The sequence below is a fragment of the Chionomys nivalis genome, chromosome 2 (genome assembly GCF_950005125.1).
Source record: "Chionomys nivalis chromosome 2, mChiNiv1.1, whole genome shotgun sequence".
NCBI lineage: Eukaryota > Metazoa > Chordata > Mammalia > Rodentia > Cricetidae > Chionomys > Chionomys nivalis.
In genome coordinates, this window is record NC_080087.1 from 128063834 (window position 1) to 128089275 (window position 25442).

Consider the following 25442-nt stretch of genomic DNA (forward strand, 5'->3'; position numbering starts at 1 on the left):
GTCTTATTGTGCCTTGGGAATAGCACAATAGGGGAGACTGAGCATTAGATGTTTGTCTTTTGTTATGAAAGTGAAATGGGAGCCAGTGCACTTCAAGTACTTAGAGATTTGTTAGAATGCCTTTGAGCTATGTCAGCTGGCGTTGGTTTTTGTTTCATGGTGAATCAGATAGGCACAAACTAACTGGTTGCATTAGACTATATTTAACTATTAATTAATTTTAATTCATCACATTTTGTATGCTAAGATTTTTTTGCCTGGGTATTATTTTCCACTACAAGAATTTAATAGAAAAATATGCCTAACTCAGACTCTTTACATATTTACATATGACAAGCTTTATTCTGTGTTCCGCAATAAGCAGTGTCTCTTGTCTTGTAGAATAAGTCATGCCACTGAACATACTTGCACAGCAAATGATTCTGTATAATAGGTAGTATTACGTGCCTAAGTACCCATGAGCAGGTGTTAAAATTGGAAGCATGTGAAGTATTCTTCTTTGGGAGGAAATGAGAAGTTACCATTAGCAACTCTTAAGTTAGAACAGGGATTAGGTTTCCTATGCTAATTTAATTTCTTTTTCTTTTCTTTTAGCTCTTTGCTTCACATCAAAACAATGGAATAGATAGCTACTTGATCTAAGCTCACTAGTTTCTTTTATGATTACATTTTCTTCTTGACTTCACTATTTTTCATCAGATACTTCAATTTTTATCTTTGGTTTTGCTTTATATTACCGACTTATAATATCTAGCTGATTTTGAGGTTGCCATTCGTATATAGTTAAGTTAACCCCCACAAATAAACATAACTACAGTCATCCCTTATTAACAGTTCAGCATAATGCGCTCCTAGCATGGCTTCAAGCTCACAATATTAGCAAATATGAATTTGGTTTAATTGCGTCCCTGAATACTCACTATGTCCTACTTATCTAAGCTATCTTCAGGTGTGCTGTAATAATTGTTCAGGCTTACAGACATGGGTATATAACAGGAAGAGTAGAGCTGGAGGTAAACAAATTCCAAACAAGTCAGCCAAGTAATTTTATTGTCATAGACCCCTAAGCAAAGAGAGTGGCTAGAAAGGAGGGATAATAGTATTTTGATAATAATCAAAATAACAGAATATGCAAAGATTTGGGCCCTTCTGAAGAAAATCTTGAGACTGAGCATAATGATACATTGCTTTAATTCTACAATCTGGATGTTGATAAGTGAGAATTATAGATTTGAGAACACTGGGTTTCACTAGAAGACACTGTCTTAAAAATAAAAGTAGATATTACAAATGAATATATACTATTTTTGTTAATGTTTTCATATTAGTGTTGTTTATCAATTTTCTATTTATTAAAATCATGCATATTGTAAGAGAAAATATGCAAAGTGAGTTCACTATATTTTAATTAATAATTTTCATGATACCTACATCATTGGATAAGATTCTCCAGGCATTTTTTATTTTAAAATTGTTATTATATAATTTTTAATATTTTATTTTTTGAATAAGTATTATTCAAAAAAGACTCTAAAGATTGCCCTATGGTTTGCATATCACTTCCTTTTAAACATCAGCATAAGATGATTTAAGACAAAGACTAACCAAGAAATTTATTTAATTACTTATTTATTATTTATCCATATACATTGGTGTTTGCCTGCATGTATGTCTGTGTGAGGGTGTTGGATCTCCTGAAAGTGGAGTTACACACAGCTGTGAGTTGTTGTGTGGGTGCTGGAAACTAAATGCCGGTTCTCTGCAAATCAGCTATTCCTCCTAAGCACCAAGCCATATATGTCTAGGATGTCTGATACCTGATAATTCAATCAAACTAAATTTTAATTTTATTTCAAATAGTCACTAGGAAAGTTTGCCTCCTATGAAAAGTAATGTGCTCTAATTTCCATTATGCATTATTTCTCATTATTTTGTGGATTTATCTTCTCAATTAATGGTGATAAAACATACAATGGAAACTTCATTATATAGATATACTGTTACTTTATAATACAATTAAGAATGAACCACAAGATGAAAATGTTGATACCCTTTTGAAAGAGCCATTGAGAGACATTAGTTCAAATTAAGTCACAGAGATATTACATGAAGAATAGATGAACTGATTTCAAAAGGAAGATGTTCCCTGAAGAAATTTGATAGTATGATAATAGATGATGGTTTATATACAGAAGAGTAAAGTAGAAGTTTACGTTCTCTTAGTGCTATTTATACTTCATTGACCACATCCATGTTAGTGGATGGACATGCTCTCATAGGAAGACTTATTTAATTGTCACTCAAAAAAATCTATGAAACTAAGCTACACAAATGCCTTTCAGAAGGATTTGAACCCATTTTTATTTCTCCACATTTGTTTTTCTTTTCCTATTCAGGGACCAGACAATTGCACAAAATGTTCTCATTTTAAGGATGGTCCAAACTGTGTGGAGAAGTGTCCCGATGGCCTACAGGGAGCTCACAGTTTCATCTTCAAGTATGCAGATCAGGATCGGGAATGCCACCCATGCCATCCCAACTGTACCCAAGGGTAAGCATCCTTTCTGGCCAAGTGTGAAACCATGGACATGTTTTCAGTTCAAAGGATGAACATATGTATCAGTATCTGTGATGATGTCTAGTTGCATTACAATAGCCTCCGGAAATGCTGTTCATCTTTATAATTTAAATGTTAATTTTAAATGGTATTCTTTCTAGGTGAACCTCTGAAATGTCTCTACTGATCATTTACCTATAGCCACCTTAGAAACTTTTTCATGAAGCCAGTATGATTTGAATGCAATCTTGAAACTGTCCAATCTTTACAGTAGACTCAGTGTATATTAGTGTATCTTAGACAATGCCATACATGTATGAGAGATTTCTCGTATGTGGTTCTAATTCTTTATTGTCAAAACTTAAAATGAGTATATGTCTTTAAAAATGACTGCCTTGGATTCATCCTTCAATGAAATTTGATGCTATGCAATCATAGCAGAGAAGAAAACAGGAATAATATGCTTATATGTGTACATACAACATAACATATAGTTGTATGAGACATTTTATTGTAGTTTCCTTATAATGTAGAGTTCTTTGTCATGAAACAATTCAGAAAGATACATACATATTTTTCATTCAAAAGGACATGCCATGTAGCATAACCTATGATATTAAAAATTATAAACACAAATTGGAGGGATTGTTTTTGTTCGATGTTATGGCCATTGATGGAGATATCAAAAAAAGAACATTGTATACAAAAGGAAATAATGCCAACTCCAACAAATTCTAATCTATTTCTTTGAAAAATATCTTATCTCACTAGTAATTTCTACTTGTTTCCTAGAAAAGTTAAATATTGTTAAAATTAAGAGTAGCTAACTCACTCTATTCTCTCATCATAAAAACCTCACTTTCTTTGTTAGTGTTTACTCTCAGTGTAGGCAGAGAAACACACAGATGTACACACTTGTTGAGAGTTATCTTGGGTGCTTTATATCTGGCAGAAAGTGGAGGTTCTGTAAAGAGATTGTCCTGACAGATTGAGCCCTAGCTGTTAGAAGATATTGAAAAAGTGAAGTGAACAACATTATTTTCTGCCAAGAAAACATCAATTTTTGGATGTTGCTATAATTTCCTACAGGTCGGGAAATCAGCTAAGTCACTCCATGTAGTAGCAGATGCTCAAAAGGTACAGCAATATTCTGCCCCATGAACACAAATGCAGCATAGAAGAGCTGCCTGCCAACTCCTCAGTCTCTACATAAGCACACAGACTGAGGAAGAGACAGTCACCTACACACTTTGCTTCAAGGAAAACAGAAGTAATAAACAGTTCCCCTTGTGAGTTTTGGTACACTTGAGTTAAAACTATTTTATGAAAAAATAAAACCTGGTGCTACTGGAGCAGAAGAGTCAGCAAGAGAAAGAGAAAACTTTGCCTGCAAAAATCATCCACAAGAGGGTTTTATTGTTTTGCAACTAAAATTAAACCAGTAAATTATTCAATATAATGTCGATGTCAACAGCTGTTGCCATTCAAAATGAGACCTTTTGCTGTTTTTGCAAATCTAATTACAATGACGCCATTAGGGAAATGAAAGTGAGACAAGAGCCTAGTCTGGATGTGTGGCTGGAGTGTCTTCCTCATCAGCCTTTTAAATCATAATTGTATAATAAAGGAAAGCATATATAGTAGGGGATGGTATAAGTTGAGGCCAATGAAAAGGGTTCAAATTACCATAGCAATGAAGCTTAGATCTCATACAAAAGGGATGCTGAGATTTAATGGGAACCTCTAAATAAATAGAAAAATGCCCTCAACGGCTTGTGGCTGCAGAATAATGGTGAATCAGAGGATGTCGTATTTCTTAGCATCTTCCAGGGTCTCCAACGAGGACTTTGTCCTGAGGTCTTGTTGTTACTTTCTTTGAGCTTTCCCTTCCTCATTATCAGCAATTCCTACATTGTATGAACTAGATCACACCATACCCACTGTCCTTGGCATCTTGTACTAAAGAAACATATACTGGGAAGTTTGTTTTCAGACTGAGTATGAGCATATAGAGCTATGGTCCAGAGAAAGATTGCGGAGAGAGGGAATGCTGGGCTGAATGACTCTCTTTTATTTCTCAGCTCAGCCATTAATTGACCATATTAGTAAGTGTGAGCTCTTGCCAGGCCAGTTCTACTTCAGAAAGCAGGTTCCCTTCCATATGCCGATATCCATCAGGATGTTCAATAACCAAGTTAATGGAAAAAGACTTTCCAATTACATTATTTTAGGAAATAAGTTTGTACTTCGAATGCAGTTTAATGATTTCCCTAAAAATAAAATTATGTATTTTATACTTGAAATGTATTTTTACTACTCTAAAACTGCATTCAATAAATTGACTCTAAAAGTCCCTCTAGTACTTTTTTAAAAGACGAACCATTAGTCCTGATGAGAAACCTCTCACCGATATTTTTAGAAGGCAGAAAAATAAAAGGAAAAGGAAGAAAGGGAAGAAGGGAGGGAAGGAGGAAGGGACAAAAGAAAGAAAGAAAGAAAGAAAGAAAGAAAGAAGGAAGGAAGGAAGGAAGGAAGGAAGGAAGGAAGGAAGGAAGGAAGGAAGGAAGGAAAAGAAAAAATGTCTCTTCTTGCCTTGGCTAGAGGCCACATTTTTATCAACATATTCTTATTTCAGTCATTCTTTAGCTTCTTCTGTGGGATGCATGCTAATCAAACTATTTTCTTTCAGTTACTGATCCAAATATCATCACCAAAAGCAACTAGGAGTAGGAAAAAGTTTATTTCAGCTTGTACTTCTAGGTCACAGTCCATCGTTGAGGGAGGTAAGAACAGAAACTCAAGATGGCATTTGAAACATAAAGAATGGAGGACCACTGCTTGCAGGTTGGTCAGAAACTCATTGCTTAATTAACATTCTTATACAGCTCAGGACTACCTGCCTATGGTAGGCGCCCCCATAATGAGATGAGTCCATGTGCATCAATTAATAATCAAGATATTATTAATTTTGATATACCCTTTTGATATACCCACAGGCCAATGTTATCTAGGCAATTCCTCCATCAAGACTTCCTCTCAGATGATCTAGTCTGTGTGTCAAGTTGACAAATTAAACCCACCTAGGAGAACTACTTTTTAATCAAAAGTCATTTTCAGAATTAAAACTTTCATTGATCTATAAGGACTCACACTATGTTATTGAATTTATATACCAAGCAATACCTTTTTATGGTGTTCAATAATGATGAGTTGGAACAAAAAATAATAAAAACAATTAAAAAGTGAAGTTTGGTGATGTTGACATACCCCTTTAATCATTAGGAGGTAGAAGGAAGAAAATTTCTATAGCTTTGGGGCCAGCCTGGCCTACATAATGAGTAAGTATGTAAGGGCTCCAGATAACATTCGGTCTCAAAAACAAACAAACACCAAAAACGGAACAAGAAACAAAGAATGAAATTGAAGTACAACAATAATATTTGAATTTATAATAAGCAAAACAAAAACTAAATTTATTACATAATGCATAATGACTACAGACGTTCTTTTCTACAGTGACATCACTTATTTCTATGATAAATTAATATCTACTTCATTTCCTTTTATTTTAATCCAAACTTGCGTTGTAGACATGGATTGCAATGCTCCTTTCATTGAATGATGCTTTTAAAATCTTAAAGCTTTGTTATTATTATTTTTGACAAGTATCTTAGTTTCTTTTATCAATTTTTCTTTTTCTAGTTTTCAAGTTTAAATAATGAAAAATAACCATAGATAGAATGATAGAAATAAAATCTGCTAGTAGAACTAAATCTGTAGCCTTTATATTAATAAAATTGAAAATATCCTTCAATTTCATTTCAAAAACTGGATATTTTCACAAAATGTCTGTCATGTAGGTAGAAAATGTTGTCATGTAGGTAGAAAAAGGCACTTACATATCAGTATCAGCAAACATAAGTTAAACTTGTCCCACCATCCTGAATTCTAGAGATGGTTTTAGAGTATGTATAATGTTATGAATTTCTGTAAATATTATGCTTTGGAACATTAATATTTGCATGGTTTTATTTCCGATCTTATTTTTGGCCCCTTGCTATTTTTTCTCAAAATTTGATGTTTCTCCTACTTTTTAGCATTGCTCAATCAATAAGAATTTTATGTTCCAATTAGCTGCTTATATATAATATCAATGAAGAACCTAAAATACAAGGACATCTTAAATATATCATAATCTATACTTTGAAAAAGCTGCTTCACATCCATTGACCTATATCCTTCTTGGTCTTCACCTGTTCCTTTAACTGTCAGTATATAAACACATTTTAACATCAGATATCCTACGTAATACCCTCAATGACTTTTCTTGACCCATGTTTCTGTTCTTTTAATCCTAATTTACTATTCTCCACTCCATAATAGCCTGGCTGGCTCCTATATACTAGTCTCCACATGACAAAGGGATTATAGATACAATTCTAGCAATATAATGGTTTCCTTCTTCTTTTGTTTTTAGGGAAGGCTTTCAAATTTGGATGTTTTTAACTTTTCATACAAGTGTATATTGTACACTGAACACCTCTGTTCTTATTCCTCTACCCTCTTCTTTCATCCTCATCCCCATCTTATTAATCCTCTTTGTTCCCCAGATAGATTCACTTCCTTCATGTCATGTATATTTATATAGTTTTTATATTGCTGTTTAAGATCTAGGAACCACAAATGAGAGAATTACAATAACGATTTTCTTTTATGAGGTTGGTTTGTTTCGTAAGTTGATCTCCTGTTGCACAGATTTTCCTGCAAATTATGTAACTTTGTTCCCTGTGATTGAGAACAATCTTATTATGTATGTTTATCACATTTTTTATTCATCCCTCTGAAGAGAAAATCTACAGACAGGTGTGGCTTTTTTCAAACAGCACGTGGCTTTTTGTTATTGTCTGCTAAGTTAAAGCCCACCAATCTTTTCCTCTCTGTGTGCCTGCCATTGTGCTCTCTCTCTGCTTGGAACTTTTGTTCAGAGTGTAGAATGCTCCTGAGCTTTGCTTTGCTATTATTTTGCCCCTAACACTCAGAGTCACACCAGTCACAGCTCTCGACATTTCAGACAACGCATTGCTGACTCTCTCAGAATGGTGACCATAACCTTCTAAATTGGGACATTCTGGTATTCCTCCTTCACATTGTATGTACGGAAATGTACCATACTTATATATTCATGCATTTCTCATCTTCAAACTGTAAGTTTAATGACAATAAGCTAAAAAGCATCTAATTCATCCCATTTCTTCCTGCTGCTCCTTCAACAGTCCAAGCACTTTAGTAGGCTCATTGAATGGATGAAGATGTTTTATTATTCACACTCTCTCCTCAAAAAGAATTTCACTATTTAGTGTTTTTATCTTTCAAGGGTCATTATAAAGATTCCACACAAACTACAACTTTTCAGACTCTTCTTGGGAAGTAAGAAGTAGACTGTTAATTTTACAAAATGGTAGTACCGTCATAAAAATACCATTTTGAAGGGAATATCACAGGAACACAATAAAAAAACAACTCTTTAGAGCAAAATAAAGGAAAATCCTACAACTCTATTCTAGGGACTTTTAGTAGTTTATTTTCTAATTAAGAGTTGTTTTGATTAGATCTAATTGTGGAACTAAGTCAACAATGTGTTCTTTAACTGTTTCTTATTTCTTCATTTTATGCAACTTTGTCACATTGTTTCAGGTTAAAATTTACTTTTGTTACTCAAAGAGGATCCTCAAAACAAAACATAGAAAACTGATTTTTCTACATAGTAGTAATATGATGGAGCAGAGAGATGATGACTTAAGTTATCAGATATGTTCTATGCGCTCACTGGCATCTCGGGTGAGTTCCAGAAGCTGCAGATGGTCTGTCCACATCTCTGGGTGCCTAAGGCTCCTTTTCCAGTTGTTAAACCCCAGAGTCTGAAAAAACATGTATATTCTCTATTCCCACCCAAATTAGGCACTCCTGTAACTCAGACCCCCAGATTCTATGAAAGGAAGAAGAGAAAATAAGAAACAAATTCAACTTAAATACATTGGAAAATAGAAAAAGCATTTCCATAATGGCTCAAAATGAAAAACTAAGGACTATATATGAAAATTCTGTGTATGTAAATACATTTGTCAAATTTTTGTCTTCATAGATTCCTCAGCTACCTCTTTGTGAGTTTATTCATTTACTACTGGGTTTTTATTTGCTTTTGTTTGAGTTCAATATTGCGAGTTTTTTTTTTTTTTTTTTAAAGCTTCTCTTTAGCTGGGCAGTGGTGCCCATGCCCTTAATTCCAGCACTCGTGAGGCAGAGGTGGGTGAATCTCTGAGATCGAGGCCAGCGTGGTCTATATAAGCTAGTTCCAGAACAGGCTCTACAGCAACAAATAAACCCTGTCTTGAAAAATAAAAGTTTCTGTGTACAGGTCATGCTTTTACTATTTAAAAGTGATCATGAAGATGAACTGCAGTGAGGGCCAAATCAGTTCATTTGAGTTATAAAGAAATGCAGGTTTAATTATAAAAATAAAGAAATTCATAACGAAGGATTGAAATAATCTGATTATGCAAAATATCCATGGGAGTTACATTAAAATATATTAACATATTTTCTGCCAATATCCATCTTTAATGAGCATCAAGCGTAAGGCTATTATACTACAGTCAATTGTTCATTGCCTTTTTATTGATTTTGGATTTTCCTTAAACTTAACGGTGTTTTAAGAGAGATGACGTACATGAAAACATTCGTAGTCATTGAACTATCTCAAGTAATTAATCTAGGTGTGTATAGTGATGAATGATGCAAATGGCTCAGAAGTGACTGATGTTTGCGGGCATTATCCACAAAAGCAGGTAAAATTCCCGTTGTTACCTCCATGTTTCTGGCACTGTTCTGAGAAGGTAATTTTAATTAAGTCATAATTTCAATTTACTTCTGTGTTTTCACTGAGAAATAATTTTTTTCTCAGTCTCTAAAATTACACTGTTCCAAAAGCTGCCAAATATTAAAATTAAGAATTTGGTACATTTAGTATTTATCTCAGCTGTTTTTGGTTTTGTTTGTTTAATGACTGATTTCTCTTTCCTTGTATTTCTTTGAAATTTTAATCTCTGCAGGTGCATAGGCTCAAGTATTGAAGATTGCATCGGCCTGATGGATAGGTACTTGGTGTGCTTGCTTCCCATGTTCTTCCTCCAAGGCTCCATGCGTGAGCACTGGTGCATGTGTGTGCATGCTACTGTGGATGGAGAATGATGTTTTCTGTTCTGTAATTGCTTGCAGGTGTAACGGTCCCACTAGTCATGACTGCATTTACTACCCATGGATGGGCCATTCCACTTTACCACAACATGCTAGGTAACATCAACCATGTTTCCATTTTATCACTCAAATTCTTTCCTTGTTACCACCGACCAAAATACTAACCAATTGGACTATAGTTTAAGTCCATTAAATGAGAGTTACAACAGAATGGAAAATGCTTTGCTTTTAAAATCATTTCTTCATTTTATCTTCATTCATTAGGATTTCAGAGTTTTGAGTAGTATGGCATTGATTTTAAATTTTATACACTTAAAAGTTCATAATTATCTTATAACTTCAAAAGAATATTCTTAATATTAGAAGTAATATAAAAACTCAAAATTCATAAAGGAGAAATTTGAGAATGTTAATTGATACTTATAAAATGTTTGTTATATAATTTGAATTTAATATCCTATTTTGTGTTATTTTGAATTGTTATATTTCCAGATGGAAAAAATTCATAGAATCAATAAAATTTGGAAAATATTTTGTGCATGTTAAACCATATATTGGAATTATAATAACATAATATATTATTCATGTTTACACAAATTTCTGAGCACAAATATTTGCAGTTGTTCTAATCACAGTCAAAAAAACTGGAAGCAAGCGAGGCTACCCTGCTGTGGTGTACCTGTGCACTGCAATATGCCTGAGTAATAAAAAGGAAGAAATTGATGCTACACACACAGTGGATGGATCTCAAACTCACTATGCTGAATGAAAGAAGCCAGACTGTCAGAAATACATATTGCTTGATTTCCTTTTTATATCAAACTCTGGAAAAGATAAAAATACAGGACTGAAATTGAGTGAAAGTTGTCAAAATCTAGAATTTTAGGGGTAAAGTTCACTGTAGGATAGTAAGACAGACTTTTGCAGGTGACAAATCAATCTACATTTTTATTGTGGTATTGGTTTCACAAATAAAAGTGCTTGACACAAACCATGCCTTATAAATTTTATTATAAATTATATAAATCTGTGGTTTATTGTTTATACATAAATAAACATGATTTTAAAAAATATTTTGTGAAACATTTTAACAAGGAAAGTAGTGCTTTGCAACTTTACATAGAAATACTATTAGTTTTCTGAAACAAATACATTTGATCATTTTGCAACAGCTAAGTGAAAAAAGATGAGAATTTTAGATGAAGTATTGCTTTTAATAAAATGTTTTTTGTTATCATATGACAATTAAGCATTTGTAAAACATAATCATCAGATGAGAAGCATCACAATAGCAATTGATTTCAGGGGCTACATTTATCAGGGCTTGCTTGCCATTATCCTAAATCTAACACCTAAGACAGTTTGTCTAGTGTTTCCATCTTATTCAGTCTCAATATAGTCTTGTTCTATGCATCTGGCTACTTTCACTAAATATTACATGTATAAGATTCATCAATTTCATCGAAGCCATTCACAGCTTTTCCATTCATTTGCCTTTAATTGCTTCTAAGTTTTAAAGTGGTTGAATAATTGATGTGTCATCTTCATGTGCTGTCTGTTAATAAGTAGTGATGACAATTCTAAAGTAAATTAGGTGTTTAGAGCAACCTGACTTATACAACAGTGGCACATTGATACTTGGGCTGGTAAAACTAGTTAATGTAGTTGTCTTAAGACGGCTGAGAACTTTGAGAGCCTTAACAAAACTAAGAGGAAAGAGAAGGAATGCATGGGAGTTAAGACAAAAATCCAAGTCCAACTTTGTCTTTCAAGAGTTATCTTGGATTCTCGTCATGTTCATAAACTAATATTTCTTCATCAGACACTGATTGGGTCCCTGAACTATCATGAGAATGATTTTCCATTTATTTGAATGAATTTACTTATAACTTAATCTAATATTTTACCACATTGTGGTTAAAATATTTTGTCTTTGAAATCAGATTTTCAGATTTAAAATCAAGCTCTAATCATTTTTAGATATGTGACTTGAAGGTCCTTACATTATCTGAGGGGCACAGTTTCATGTGCACAGTGGCAAAATTTATGTAGTTCCCAAACTGCTCTGAGGACTGCATGTTTCCTTAGTAACAGTGCTTAGCTCATAGAAACTGCTCATTTGTTTTATACTTTTCTATATAACATTATCATTATTTTTTTTTTTGTTTAACCAGGATTCTCCAACCTCAGTAATGTGAATTTCTGCTTCTCAGGAGAAAGAGAGAAGTCTCTCAAGGTCACCAGAAAGCATTAATGAGTACTGATGCCTTCTTGATGGCTTTCTTGAGAGAAGGGGGTTACTTCTGTCACTTTTCCTTGAGAATCAGGGAGAGGACATTTAGTCATGGGGAGCAGATGGAGGGTAACTGTTCACTTGTAGTTGCAAATGATTTTAACTGATGTCACACAACTCAAAATCATAATGTGTCTAATTATAGATTTACTAATTTAAACAAAACAATTAAATTTTCAATCATAACATCCCTGGATTTCCATGAGATAGTCCATAATTGCAGACTAATACAAATAATTATCCGTGTCATCGTAAATACACAAGGCTAGAAATAGTAAATGACTGTAAAATGCAGTACATCATTCCTAAGAGAAGTCACTTGTAACTCTTCTAACCAGGTAAAGAGCAAAGTTCTTCAGTGTGAACACATGGTTTCAATATGGGTCCTATATTATTTCTTATCCATGAAATTGGATGATATTGTAAAATTAGTTTGAGGATTCTATGAGACAACACATAGATACCATCCTGGACTAAACAGTCACTGACTGCACTTGTAGCTGTGACTGAAATATTGACATCATCTCAGAACAATTGTATTATATATTGACCTATTTGTATTTTAATCCAATAAGTTAGTGAATACAGAATCAACATATTAAAATTTCTCAAATATTAACCATTTACTTTTTACATCAGATTATCACTCAGGGCCATGATTTCAATAGGTAATTGGTAACTTGCAGCTAGTTATTTCTTATCTGAAACTCTAGATGTATTTATTCCACGTCTGTTTTATAACTTTGAAACAATGTAACTGTATTTTTCAAGTGTATTGAGTTGTCAGGGGCTGCACATATGATAGTTGAGAAGGTCCATAAACATTTATTTTTAATTCTTTGGAGTATTTGACTTACATTGGATGAAAACTTTGAGTAGTCAGATTCCCCCTGAGGTTCCACATGCCTATGATGAGATGAATGTGCATTCATGAAGCAGGTTATCCTTCACTAAGATCTCAGCACCTTTTCCATCTTTCAGAATCATTGATAGTTTTAGAACTGTCCATCTTGATTGAGTAAAGCAAATATTTCATAGTGGGAAGACCAGAAATAAGACAATGGGAAAGAATATTTTCATATTTTCAGCTTCCTAATCTACCTTTTAATTAGTAGAGCATCCAAATATTTAGTTTTGCTTTGTTTTGTTTTTTGTCACAGAAAATTACGTTGAACATGCCAACGTTGTTTCTTCAACATATTTAGAAGTAGCAGTCCCCACTGCCCCACTGTTTTTGTTTCTGTGTTCTGTTTCCTAGCCCTGCAGGGAAAAGAGGACTGGAGATTTAAATGAGAGCAGGTAAAATGTTTCTGATCTTGATTGACTTTCATTTTCAAAGCAGTGTCATTTTTTTTCCCAAAACCTGCAATTTGTAAATTGGTTTTCCACACTCCATTTACCTTACAAGCCATTGCTGGAGTCCCTTCCAGGAAGATTGGTGGGATACGCTAAAAAAGAACTAAAGACTCTGTTTTGTATCATAGAATATCCTACTTATAAGGAATATAAAACCAGTAATTATCTATTCTTTCTCTCATTCACATTTTATAATCTAATTAATACCTGAATATATCATTTAATTGAGCAACCTTTTCCCAAATTTTCACCTCCATTATTCTGGTTTCCTCCCAATAACACCATGGAGAATTGTGTTTTTCAAGACTCTTTATTTTTGTGTGTGGCATTTGTCTTAGCTAGCACACATGCTACTTTCATATAGATTCCTTCCTGATATAAAACATATTAGATTTATTCTATCTTGGATTCTTTGACAATATATATGAAATATATGAAAAACTGGAATAGCCCTCTCTCATATAGCACGAGGCATGAATGTGTTAATCAGAACAATAACTCTATTGTTGAGAAATTTCTCCATGTTAACTAGCAAAATATAAACTAACTATAAATTCATTTTACTTTGTTGGATAAAAATATCAAAATAGATATAAAAATACATACTAGATTACCTATTCCTCTATTTTTATCTGGCCCGGCTCTTTGTTCTAATTAATTTATTTTATATATTTTTCAATATGTAGTACAATAACTGAATTTATTTTCTCTAAGTATATAGTGTAGAACTCTTTGAAACATTTCTAATTTTTATGGTCAAGCCACACTTTGCATTATGGTACAGGGAGTTTTGCCCAGGAGGTCACATAACAGTTTATGCTTTGTCAAACTGACCTGTGTGTGATGGAGATAAAAGAAATAGCATTATAGTCTGAGTACCACTTACATATGACACCTTGAATTTCTTTGTTTTTCCCAAGGAAGCAAGTTCAGAAATTATGTACAGATCACATGCTGCAAATCACCTATAAATGGTGACCTTTGAGAGCGGTAGTTATAATTAATGGTGCCCAAATACAATAAATAAAAGTTCATAGCTTTTTTATTAGAAGGCTATCTGTATTCCATTGCATTCTGTATGTTACATTCTCATTTCAAGTAAGCAAGTGCAAGAGATGAAGGGAAGGGTGCAATGCTCTTCCTTTCCTGTGATTCACGCCATGCTTTCTAGAACCTGTGAAATGTCAAAACAGTCTCAGAATTAGCAAGGATTTACAAAGTTTCTCTGCTCACTTCTTAACTGTTGCTGAAGAGGCTACTTAAAAAAAAAGAATTTAAGCATCTTCAGTATGCTCAAGTGGTTTTCATATTGATATCAAAATGTTCATACCGCAGTATCAAGGCTTTCCAGCCACTAGAAATATCACTGTATTCAAGATTAGCAAGCATAAAAAAACGTTACAAACTAATCCATATTCACTACTGAAAGTCAATAAAGGTTCTTTAGGCCATTGTCTTTGGGATCAAAGCAGAAAGTGTTAATATATTAAATCGATAAAATGTTTAGTATAATAGAAAGGGTCAAAATATTATGATGGGTAGAGGAAACATTCAAAATATTCAACTTTCACTCTCCCAAAATTATCTTTCTATAGTAAAGAAATGGTCACATTTTATACTCATTTATTTCTAACTCAGAAAGATGCCAGAACTGCTTTATATCCCACAAATATCTCTTCACCTGTTATTGGTGATCTGATCTCAATTGCAGAGAGCAAAAGCAAAAGAATGGAAAATGTTCATCAAGTCCAGAATCTTAGAGACTACTGTGTATTATTTCAACAGTCCTGCCATGATATGCCAAGACTGTTTAAATTCTATGAATCACATGAAAATAATCACTTTATCATCACCATTAGTATATTCTACAGTTTTTAGTTTGTGACAATTACTATTCCAAGTAAGATCAATGTAAATTATCATCAAGTGACAAGAAGCTCTATAATAGCCAGCAATGCCTTGATAGACTTTAACAGAAGTAGAAAATAATAAATGTGACAGGATAATGAAGATAATTCTTAATAAAGATAACTTACCTTTTCACAAGACTAAGACTTAAATATGTAAAAAAAAATGAGCATTTATAGGTAAAAAAGAACATATGTAAAAATGACCATAAATACCTGGCCCCTATTTAAGTGCCAAAAGTAGTTACTAACAAACTACTGAGTATTGAGGCAAATTATTAATATATGTGTTATGTCATATATTAATATACTTATTTTATCATTGCCCACATAAAATTAATTAGATGGATTTTAGTTTTATCTACAATGACTACAATATATGTAATGCATATCTTTGATTTTCTACCCTCCTCTTGTCCTCATTTCTTAAATTTAGGTTTATTTTGTGTAAAGGATTACTCAAGATCTATACAGAAAAGTAGAAAAATTGTGTAAGAGCAAAGATACTAAAGTAAATTTTGCTAGTGTTATGACACTAGTGAATTAACATCCTTGCTGTCATAATGTGGTTTCTAGACCTATTATAAAATTTAAAATACTACAGAATAAGATTATGTATTTAATGACTAAAACAGTAATGGATAGACAACTAAGACTTGTGATTAGCTAGACTAAAGAAGTACCTAATTAACTATAAGAATCCTGCTCCTGGGTACATTACCGCAGCTGAGCAGCTTAACATAAAATTCTGTAGGGAAAGTGCAGACATGTCCTGGATGGTTCTGATACCTGGATAGTCACTGGGGCTGATGACATCTGATTTTTCAGCTAAAATTTGCAGTTTCTTTCCAAATCTACTGAGGTTCATTTAGTTCTGAGCTCTTTGAAGTTTAAGGGATTATAAGTCTATTTTCTTGGAGATAAAATTCTTAAGATATTTCTGAGATATATTTTCCCAATACAAATGAGTTATTATGGGACATCACCATTTCAGATTTACAAAAAGTGTTTGGCTATAGTGAAAGCTACTTTTCCAAAGTAGCACAGTAAAGGTTGGGCTAGGCTTTGTTGCATGCAATTCCAGTTCATGGACCCCTACCTTAGTTTGTGTTTGTGAACTCAGATTCCAATACTCATGTGATTAGTTCAAGCCCACACACATTGTCTCCCTATAGGATGGATGTGAAAATGATATTTCATCAGTAAGTTCCTTTCACATCAACACAAGGGCTAGTATTTGGTTGTACAAATAACAGAAGGTATGTATTGTGGCAGAATCTGCAATCCTGGACATTATATTCTTCCTCTGCTGATGTCCTGCATTTGAGATCTCCTGATAGTTCCTGGAGCCAAGGTTGGCTCTGTCCTTGCATACTCTTATAGGTTAGTTCTCAGTTTAAGTATCTAACTTTTCCATTATCCAACTTGCAAGTCTTCCTTACGGTTGTTGGTGACCTGCATCGTCCCACAGAGTGCCCATTGCCACATGTGGTCAGTGAGTACTTCAAAAGTAATTAAAATATAGAGGCTGTGTTGTCTCTGATGCACCCACTTCTAAGGGGATGCTATGAAAAATGGGTGGTGAAAATGGCATTAATAATTTAGCCATGTAAAAATACTACTTTGGGGGTACATTGTGTTAGTAAAAATATTTAAGCTGTTTAAATTGTGATATATGCATATATATGCATATATATTGAAATTTACAGCTCTAGACTGATCATCAGAAAGCCATAATTTAAGACTTAGTCTGGGCAATAGTTTTATCCATAATAGTAATACTAGAGGAAAGCTTTTCCATAAAAGGCTGTTTCCTTCATCAGCTATAGTAGGTTACAGATAGGATGAGTCAAATGGATCCAAGAGAAAACTTCTGTTTCCCTGGACCCGTTCCATATCCCTATATATTTTTCTGTGAAGCAATCGTTCATAAAATTTTACAAGAAAACTAACATATGATATCTTGGGTCCACATATATAACATTAAAAATAAAAAAACTGCTCATAGTTAGAATTACACTATATATATATATGTATAATATATATATATTCACAAAATTATATTTTATTACAAATATTAATCATGAAGTATTACTCAATTTTGGTATCCCATAACCAATAATTAAATAGAAATATTTGTTATTCATAGGTCAGAGTTTCTGTCTTTATGTCTGCTTCATGGTAATAAAGGACTCAGTTATTTCCTCATATAATTAGACATGCAATGTATTAAATCCAAAGAAAGTATTTTTTTCATATTTCCCATTTAACTGAAGGAATCTAATTAGCTGGGACCCCCTCTGTGATGTGGTTACATCAAATGATGTGCAGATATTAGAGTAAATTGCTCTCCTCATGCTTTTATTTCTTATTACCTCAGCACATTCCCTAACTAATCATTCTTTTATAAACATACAATTATTTTTACATATTATGTATATAAGCAGGAGCTAATTAACAGGGAACAGTTTGATTTACCCATGAAATTCCAACAAAGTGATTTTATTCTCAGCTACTAGCCACACTCCAGCACAAAGTGGTTTGATTTCATGGTATCCCAGCATAAAGAATAGGAGTAAGGAAAGGAACCCACCTCTTCAAGGCTCTAAGAGCTGGTAGTCATTGACATTTTATGGCCCTTTCTTCTGCACTCAGAATTTTGCACTCCATATGCTTGAATCATTTGTAAAATAATTACAGATACTTTCAGCAGAGTAGAAATAAAATTATAAGACCTTTTACCATACAAAGTTTACTTGTTGAGTAAATAATTCTCTGTATTTTAATAAACAAATAAAATTTTTCAAAATTACATCTTTATTGATCTTCTGGATACAAATACTAGACTTGAAACCCTAGGTCCCAATCCCACAGTAAGTTTGACACCAGAGGAAAAGAGAACCAATGGAAGAAAAAAAAAAACTAACCTTTTTTCCAGAATTGTACTGTTTTTTATTTTTTTTTCTTTCAAAAGTTTCTTGGTATTTAACACAGATCTTGTCTGCATATTCTAAAATCATTCCCAAAACATGTTTTGGGTATAATAAGTTAATATTAACTTACAGATCATGTATATAATAATAGTTATTCCTACTATCACTACAATTTTATAAATGAGGGAACAAGATTAGGGATGGGATAGGACAACTTGAGGGAACAGGATAGTCAAGATGGGGAAAGGACAGAGAGGGATAGCAAGGAAAGAGATATCTTGATTGAGGGAGCCATTATGGGGTTAGTAAGAAACCTGGCACTAGAGAAATTCCAAGGAATCCACAAGAATGGCACCATTTAAGACCCTAAGCAATTGTAGAGAAGGTACCTGAACTGGACTTGCCCTGTAGTCTCTTAAATGTCATCATAGAACCTTCATCCAGCAACTGATGGAAGCAAATGCAGAGATACACAGAAGTGCACTGGACTGAACTCCCAAAGTCCAGTGGAAGAGAGGGAGGAGCTAGAATAAAAGCAAAGGAGTCCAAAACCATGGTGGGGATACCCACTTAAATAGCTTTCCTGAGTTAATGGGTGCTCACCTACTCTGGCCTGACAGCAGGGGCGAGGGTGAACCAGCATGACCAAACTAGACCCTCTGGATGTGGGTCACAGTTGAATGACTGGTGTAGGCAGTGAGACCAGGATTTATCCCTACAACTCACACTGGCTTTTTAGAACCCATTCTCTTTGGAGGAATACCTTGCTCAACCTAGATATGGAGGAAGGGCCTTAGTCCTGCCTCAAAGTAATGTGCTAGACTTTGTTAACTTCCCATGGGAGACCTTACCGTCTCTCAGGAGTGGATGAGGGTGGGGTTGAGGAAAGCAGAGGAAACAGGAGGAGGTGAGGACATGGGATCTGGATTGATAGTTAAAATGAGAAAAGATAGGTTTTTTTTTTTTTTAAATAGTTTAATAAAAAGGAAAACCAGTAGTAGAATAAAGATTGGAATTTAGACATCCAATTCAAAACATATACTTCTTCCTCTCAACAAAACTGCTTCTCATGTAAGGACTGTTTTACAAAGAGAGTGAGTGGGTCCTTTATAGCCTTCTATTTTGCTTATTGTCTCTCAAAATTAGTATTATCTTAATATCTACAATGATCTGGAGTTCATTAGAGACTATGAAAAATATAGTATATCAAAGGAGATGAGATGAATATGGTTAAGTGAGGAAGAAAACATTTAAGAATGAAGTCTTGGAAACAGAGAACAAATTACGTATTTACGGATGGAGAATGAACAAAAATTTAATGACTTGAAAATAGATGTTGACCATCATATTTGAGAGATTTGAGATTATAAGAAATTAAAAATAAATATTTTTTTAAATGATGGAGTTAATATTAAGGCATGTTAAGGAGAGAAGACACAAATTGAGATCATTTATATTGCAAAAACTTCTCAGCATGCATGCCCTACATGGCACAGGACAGAAAATCAAGAGATAAAGTGCAATGTGTGTGTGTGTGTGTGTGCATGCTTGTGTGTATGTGTCTGTGTGAGTGTTTAAATTGATTAACACAGTAATGCATATGAAGACTTATAGGAATTATTAGGAGGAAAGGAACTTCTTATTTGAAGACATCACAATACATTCATGTCAACTTGAAGAAATTCATAGACAAAAGGTAAAGATACAGGAAAAGTAATTGTGGACTTGACAAAGAGAAAATGGATAAATTCATAAGTTTATCCAGAATTGTTAACTAAGTTTAACAATTTAGAGCAGAATGGAAGATATAGTTATGTATATTCAGAGAAAAATCCATTGAACTCACCCAGAAAGACACCCTGTACTAAAAGCACAACTGCGCTATTGTGCATTGCTAAGTCTGATAGAGAGGCTTACTCATAAATAAAAATGATTTCTCTAAGTAATATGTTTTATTCAGCCAGGTATGATTGTGTAATTAGAACATTGGATCATTAGAAATTTGGATTTGCCAGTGATTGCCAAATGTATTTACATAAGCAAGGAGATAGGGGTCATGCAATATAATAGATAATATGTGATGATATGAATTAGAGCAAAGGGCCATTGAAGTTGAGAATGGAAGTGGGGTTGGCAAGAAAGGGGAAAAGACACAATATAAAAGCATAATAAGGTTAATAGAGTAAAATGTGGAAATTAGACTGGAAACACGGCACAGGAAACCAGCATTCTAAATAGAACCCTGGTCCTCGCCATCTGATCGTTTAGTGTCAGCAGTCTAGGTAGACAGGCACATTGCAGATGAGTAAGCATGGATTTGGCAAGCCTGGAATGTAGAGGAATAGAAAGACTGGGCAGATTCAACTAGAATTTACAACTTAAACTTAATGCCAAATTTAGCTGTCAGCAGGACTTGAAAGAATTAAGAGAAATTCTGGGTGTCTGCCTGGATGGATTGGAGTAGCATTCTCTAAGAAGCTGCACACTTGGGAGAAGTGAGTTAATGCTTCTGAGCTTAGTTTAAATATGTTGACTCTACAGTGATTTGATGTCTTCACAAGGTGTTAGGTGGAAAATATAGTAAGATAATATAGCATTTTTCCTTATGTAGACATGGAACAGAAGTTAATAAGAAATATAGAAATAAAGAAATCAATTGTTATACATTCTGATAAATCTGAGTGTGAAGAAAAAGAGAAAGAAGTGGCTACAGAGAGAACATTATTAGGAAAAGGACATCTGAAGATAGGTGAATTTTAAATGTGTTTTTGGAAACAAAAGGTTTCACAGTGTAAAACAGAATGGATGTGCATCATGAACGCCTATGGAAAAGCTGCAGCAATTAAGAGACTAAACAAATGTGTAGCGCTAGCTCTGGAGATGCAAAGATGCCCTCAGTCACTCTTTCCTCAGAAGAAAACAGAGGAGAGAGTACACACAGGCATGGAGATTTTGTAGTCAAAGGCTCAGCTTTCCTGTTGAATGCTTCATATCTGCCCGATGCTATAACTGCAACCATCTCACCTGAAAAGAATGAGGGTGTTTTTGAGGGGGTGTATACATGCATGTAAATGGAGCAAGGAATTATATGGGAAATTACATTCGAAGTATAAAATCTGCTTATTTTGTATTTAAATCATTCTGACATTAATTTACAAATTATCAATAATTTGAAATGTGTTTCACCACATGAACCCAACTTGAAGGTCATCTATTTTACTTTCTCAAGGAAAATAACAGCTTGTACTATCACTGACTCTGAACTCATTAAATTAGAAGGCTCTTAAATATATAATCAGGATCTAGCAGCACCCTGTATGTGTTCAGAGAAATAAGCAGATTTCCATACCTGTAAGTTAACTGGAAGATGCTGATATATAACAATTATTCCGAATTGTACCGCCACCTGGAAATCAGCAATTGTATAATTGTGCAAGTGCAGAATATTAGAAAATCAGTAAAATGCAAGGGACTCTTACATTTTTTTTAAAAAAAGTGCTCACATACAATGAATTATAATGGAAATTCCCTCATAAATAAAATTTACTGGGGTTTTGATTGTACTGAGATAATTAAATTCATATTTCAACAAAAATGCTTGTTTTAGCAAGTTTTCTATATACCTCTCATTTAAAACTGAAAAAAATAAAGGTAGATTTCATCTTCAGAATGACTAAAGCCCCCCAATCATATGCTTTTCCTTGTGTTTTGAAGTAATTCTTCTCTTTGGCGTAATTGAAAATTATAGGAGTAATATATGCTCAGTCCATTAAGTGGGTATGCACTTAGGATATACATCCCTACACATTAACCGTACACTAAAATGCGTGCACATCAGTATGTTTTGATAGTTTATAGATTTGGGGGTATGCTTTACACATTTGACTTCTTACATTGGTCAAATAATTGCTAATTATTGTTAAACTTCCTGATCAATAGTTATCACCCCATGCATTGTGGGACAGTATTCTTTAGTATTATTGAACCAACAATCCACAACTGAAAGATGGGTACTCTTACTTTATTCCACTCCAAATAAGAAAATAAGTAATATGTGCACACACACATATAGCTGATGATATGTAAGATATATTTAGCTATATAAGATACATGGCATCATCTTGTCTTATTATTCAAGTTAGTAATCATTAGTGAAAAAAATCAAATGGAAAACACATTAAAATTGCAGAAATTACACTGGCTTCAAATATTCTAACTGTAAATTATGTGCTTTTCTAATAGACCATTTTCTTTGACTCTTACAAAAATTGGCTATAAAAAAATCACAAAAGCTGCCAAATCTTCATTACTTAAATTTTCATTACTTAAGATTTGTTTTAAAACAGTAATAAACATTTGTGTGTTAATTATGTTAAAGAGGAGCATTGATGAAAACAAGAGCTTTGATTTGCCCTCTTTTTTAATCAAAGTATGTTGATCTATTATTTTAGGTATCCTAAATGAGGAATTATATTTACAGAGATTGTTATCATTTCTATTTCAGCAGTTGACATGAGGCTTACTTACTTCTATGTCATTTTGAAATTATAGGAAAAACAAAAATCTACAGAATAATGACAAAACTTTATCCTGTTTTTTTTATACACATTAAGTCTAGAATTCTTGGGAGGGCAACCTTCCTTTCCATCTCGCTGTTTCTCCTTTCTTTGTATGTGTCTTTTGGTGTCTCTGTATCTGCGTCTGTCTCTTTATCTCTGTCTCTTGCTCTCTCCTTATCCTCTTTATCATTTCCTCTCTCCCTTTTTCTCTGACTCCCTTCTCTATTTCTCTTTATAGACCTCTTCTCTCTTTTAAATTATTGTACTGTCATTTGCTAACATAACTTGATAATAAACAAAACTGCATAAATTTTTCAAGATATGCCCCTGGCATACTATCTGAAATTTATAGTTGTGTTCTTTAGTATTGCTTGTTTGGGGCTATTTTCAGATATCTATGTATGAATACACTTGGTGATCTTAAAATGCACTCAAGAAGAGTTTCCAGTGTTCTTTAGTTACTTAGTACAGAGAGTGAAGTTAGAACACATCCACTCTTCTCCTTCTTTTTTTTTTTATTTTCTTTACAAGACCAAAATTGTGCATAGTCCCAAATAGCATAAGTTCAGATGTATTACTAGCCTGGATAATGTTCCAGATGGAAGCAGAAAGCCATGCAATCTTTTTAAACATCAGAAGGCTGAGAAAATGGCATGGGGATGTATATCACTTATGAAACTCAAAAGGAAACACTAACTTTACTCTGTATTATATTTAGACTATTTCCTTAATGACCATTTACTAAACAAAGATTTTAAACATTCTCTTCTGGATGCCCATAAGCCATCTATATGTTTATGCAGAGCTGAATGTTAATGGAACACATAATTTCAATAATAGAAAAATAGTAGAGAAAGAACAGATTGAAAAATTAATATTCTAGCTGGGAAGAGGATGTTTCATGTAGATGTAGACTTTTCTTTCGTAGTAATGATTTCTTTTGCATGTAAATGAAATGGTTTCAGGCAAAGTATAAAGTTGTCTTGATATTATATTATTTCAATGAGGTTTGAATTAGTTTAGGTTCAACTTTTTTCCTTTTACATTATCTGGAGGCTGTGAATCTGCATTTAGAGCATCTGGGGTATAACAGCATCTTCTAGGCATTCATTTTTTTTAAAAAAAAATAGCTCCCCTTAATTAGAAATGTGTGCTAATTAGTGGGTAGATGTTTATATAAATTTAAGAGGGGGTTATATTCCTCAACGTTCTTATTAAATGCTTTAAGATGTGTTTTGTAAATCCAGTCATAACAAACCTCCCCTAAAAATATAAAGAGTAATCTATTGTATAGTGAAAACAATATTTAAAGTGAAGTACAATGACCAAAAGCATTTGTGAAAGAGAGTTTATTTGACTTTGCTCCAAGTCCTCCGTGGGAGGTTTCTAAGTAGAGGAGACAGAGACATCCAAACCCTCTCATTTCCCCCTTGAGTTACTTCCAACCTACTGTGGACCCACAGAATAGAAATAATTGGATATTCGTATTTTTGCCAAGCTGAATACTTTACAAATAGCTCTGCTTTTTTTCATTTTCTTTTTCTTGAATGCCCAGAGTATATTTTCTTGAATTGTGCAAGGTAGGAAAACATTTTACTCTTTTTTTAATGTTCTCATTTGAAGCGGAGAGTGACCTAATGGATTCTACATTTCAACTGCACGCAGCTTTGCTAAGTTCTGTTTAGTATTAGGTATAAACGTGTAAGGATTTCTTGCCATTTCATCTCCTTTCCATAAATGTTAAATAAAGGAAGGTACAGATCATTCCTAGCTCAATGACTAAGAAAGGCTGAAAATTAAAACAGAGAAATGCATAGGTTATTGTGCATGCATTCTATGGAGAAGGACCTTAGTTTCATGTTTTGCTTTCAATGGCCCAATCCTCTTAAGATGACAGGTGTCATTTTTACAATGCAATAAAGGAATAGAAAATTTGAAAATCTGTACATGATCCTGTTTTACTTAAGATCTTATCTACAAGTGAAAGGAAATCTAGACCCAGCTAGCTGTAGCCAGAGCTGTGCATTCTGTACAGCCGGGAAAGACCTCTCATGCTTTCTTGATCTTCCTGGAGGAAGGATGGCCAGTCCAGTCTAAGTTCAGCATCCAAGACAGAAGTGAATGCTTCATTAACCCTTCCTCATTTCCCAAGAATGCCTAACATTTGCTTTAATTTTGGTGCCTGGTAATTTGTTGTATATATTCACAGAAAACTGCAGTGACTTAGGAATTTATCTGTCTCACCTGAAAGGTTCTGGTCAGCAAATGACTAGGAAATAAGTTAAAAGCAAACAAAATAATCTGGTAAACAATTTGAGAACTTCTTGAAGAATATACTTCAATTACCAGTAAATCAGAAATCAGAAAATATTGAAAAATTTATCAGTCTCGGTTTAGAAAAGCAGTCCATTAAAATACTCTACTGTCATCCTTGTATTAGAGATATGCTCTATATACTTGATTAAAATAAAAAATACAGAGGAAGTTTTCAAAATATTGCAGGATCTATGAGTGTTTGTAGGGTAATCTGAACAAAAAGTTACTAAATATTTATCAAGGAATTAATTCAGTAGTTTATCAATG

General features: G+C 33.5%; 1 protein-coding gene across 1 annotated transcript in view; it reads left to right on the forward strand.

The window, feature by feature from the left end:
• The window catches only part of Erbb4 (erb-b2 receptor tyrosine kinase 4), a 1078513-nt gene that overhangs the window by 802004 nt on the left and 251067 nt on the right, over positions 1-25442 (forward strand). Inside the window, exons 15-16 of the mRNA XM_057755450.1 lie at positions 2397-2551; positions 9667-9711. Of these exons, the coding sequence (XP_057611433.1) occupies positions 2397-2551; positions 9667-9711 (200 nt within the window). The remainder of the gene's footprint in view (positions 1-2396; positions 2552-9666; positions 9712-25442) is intronic.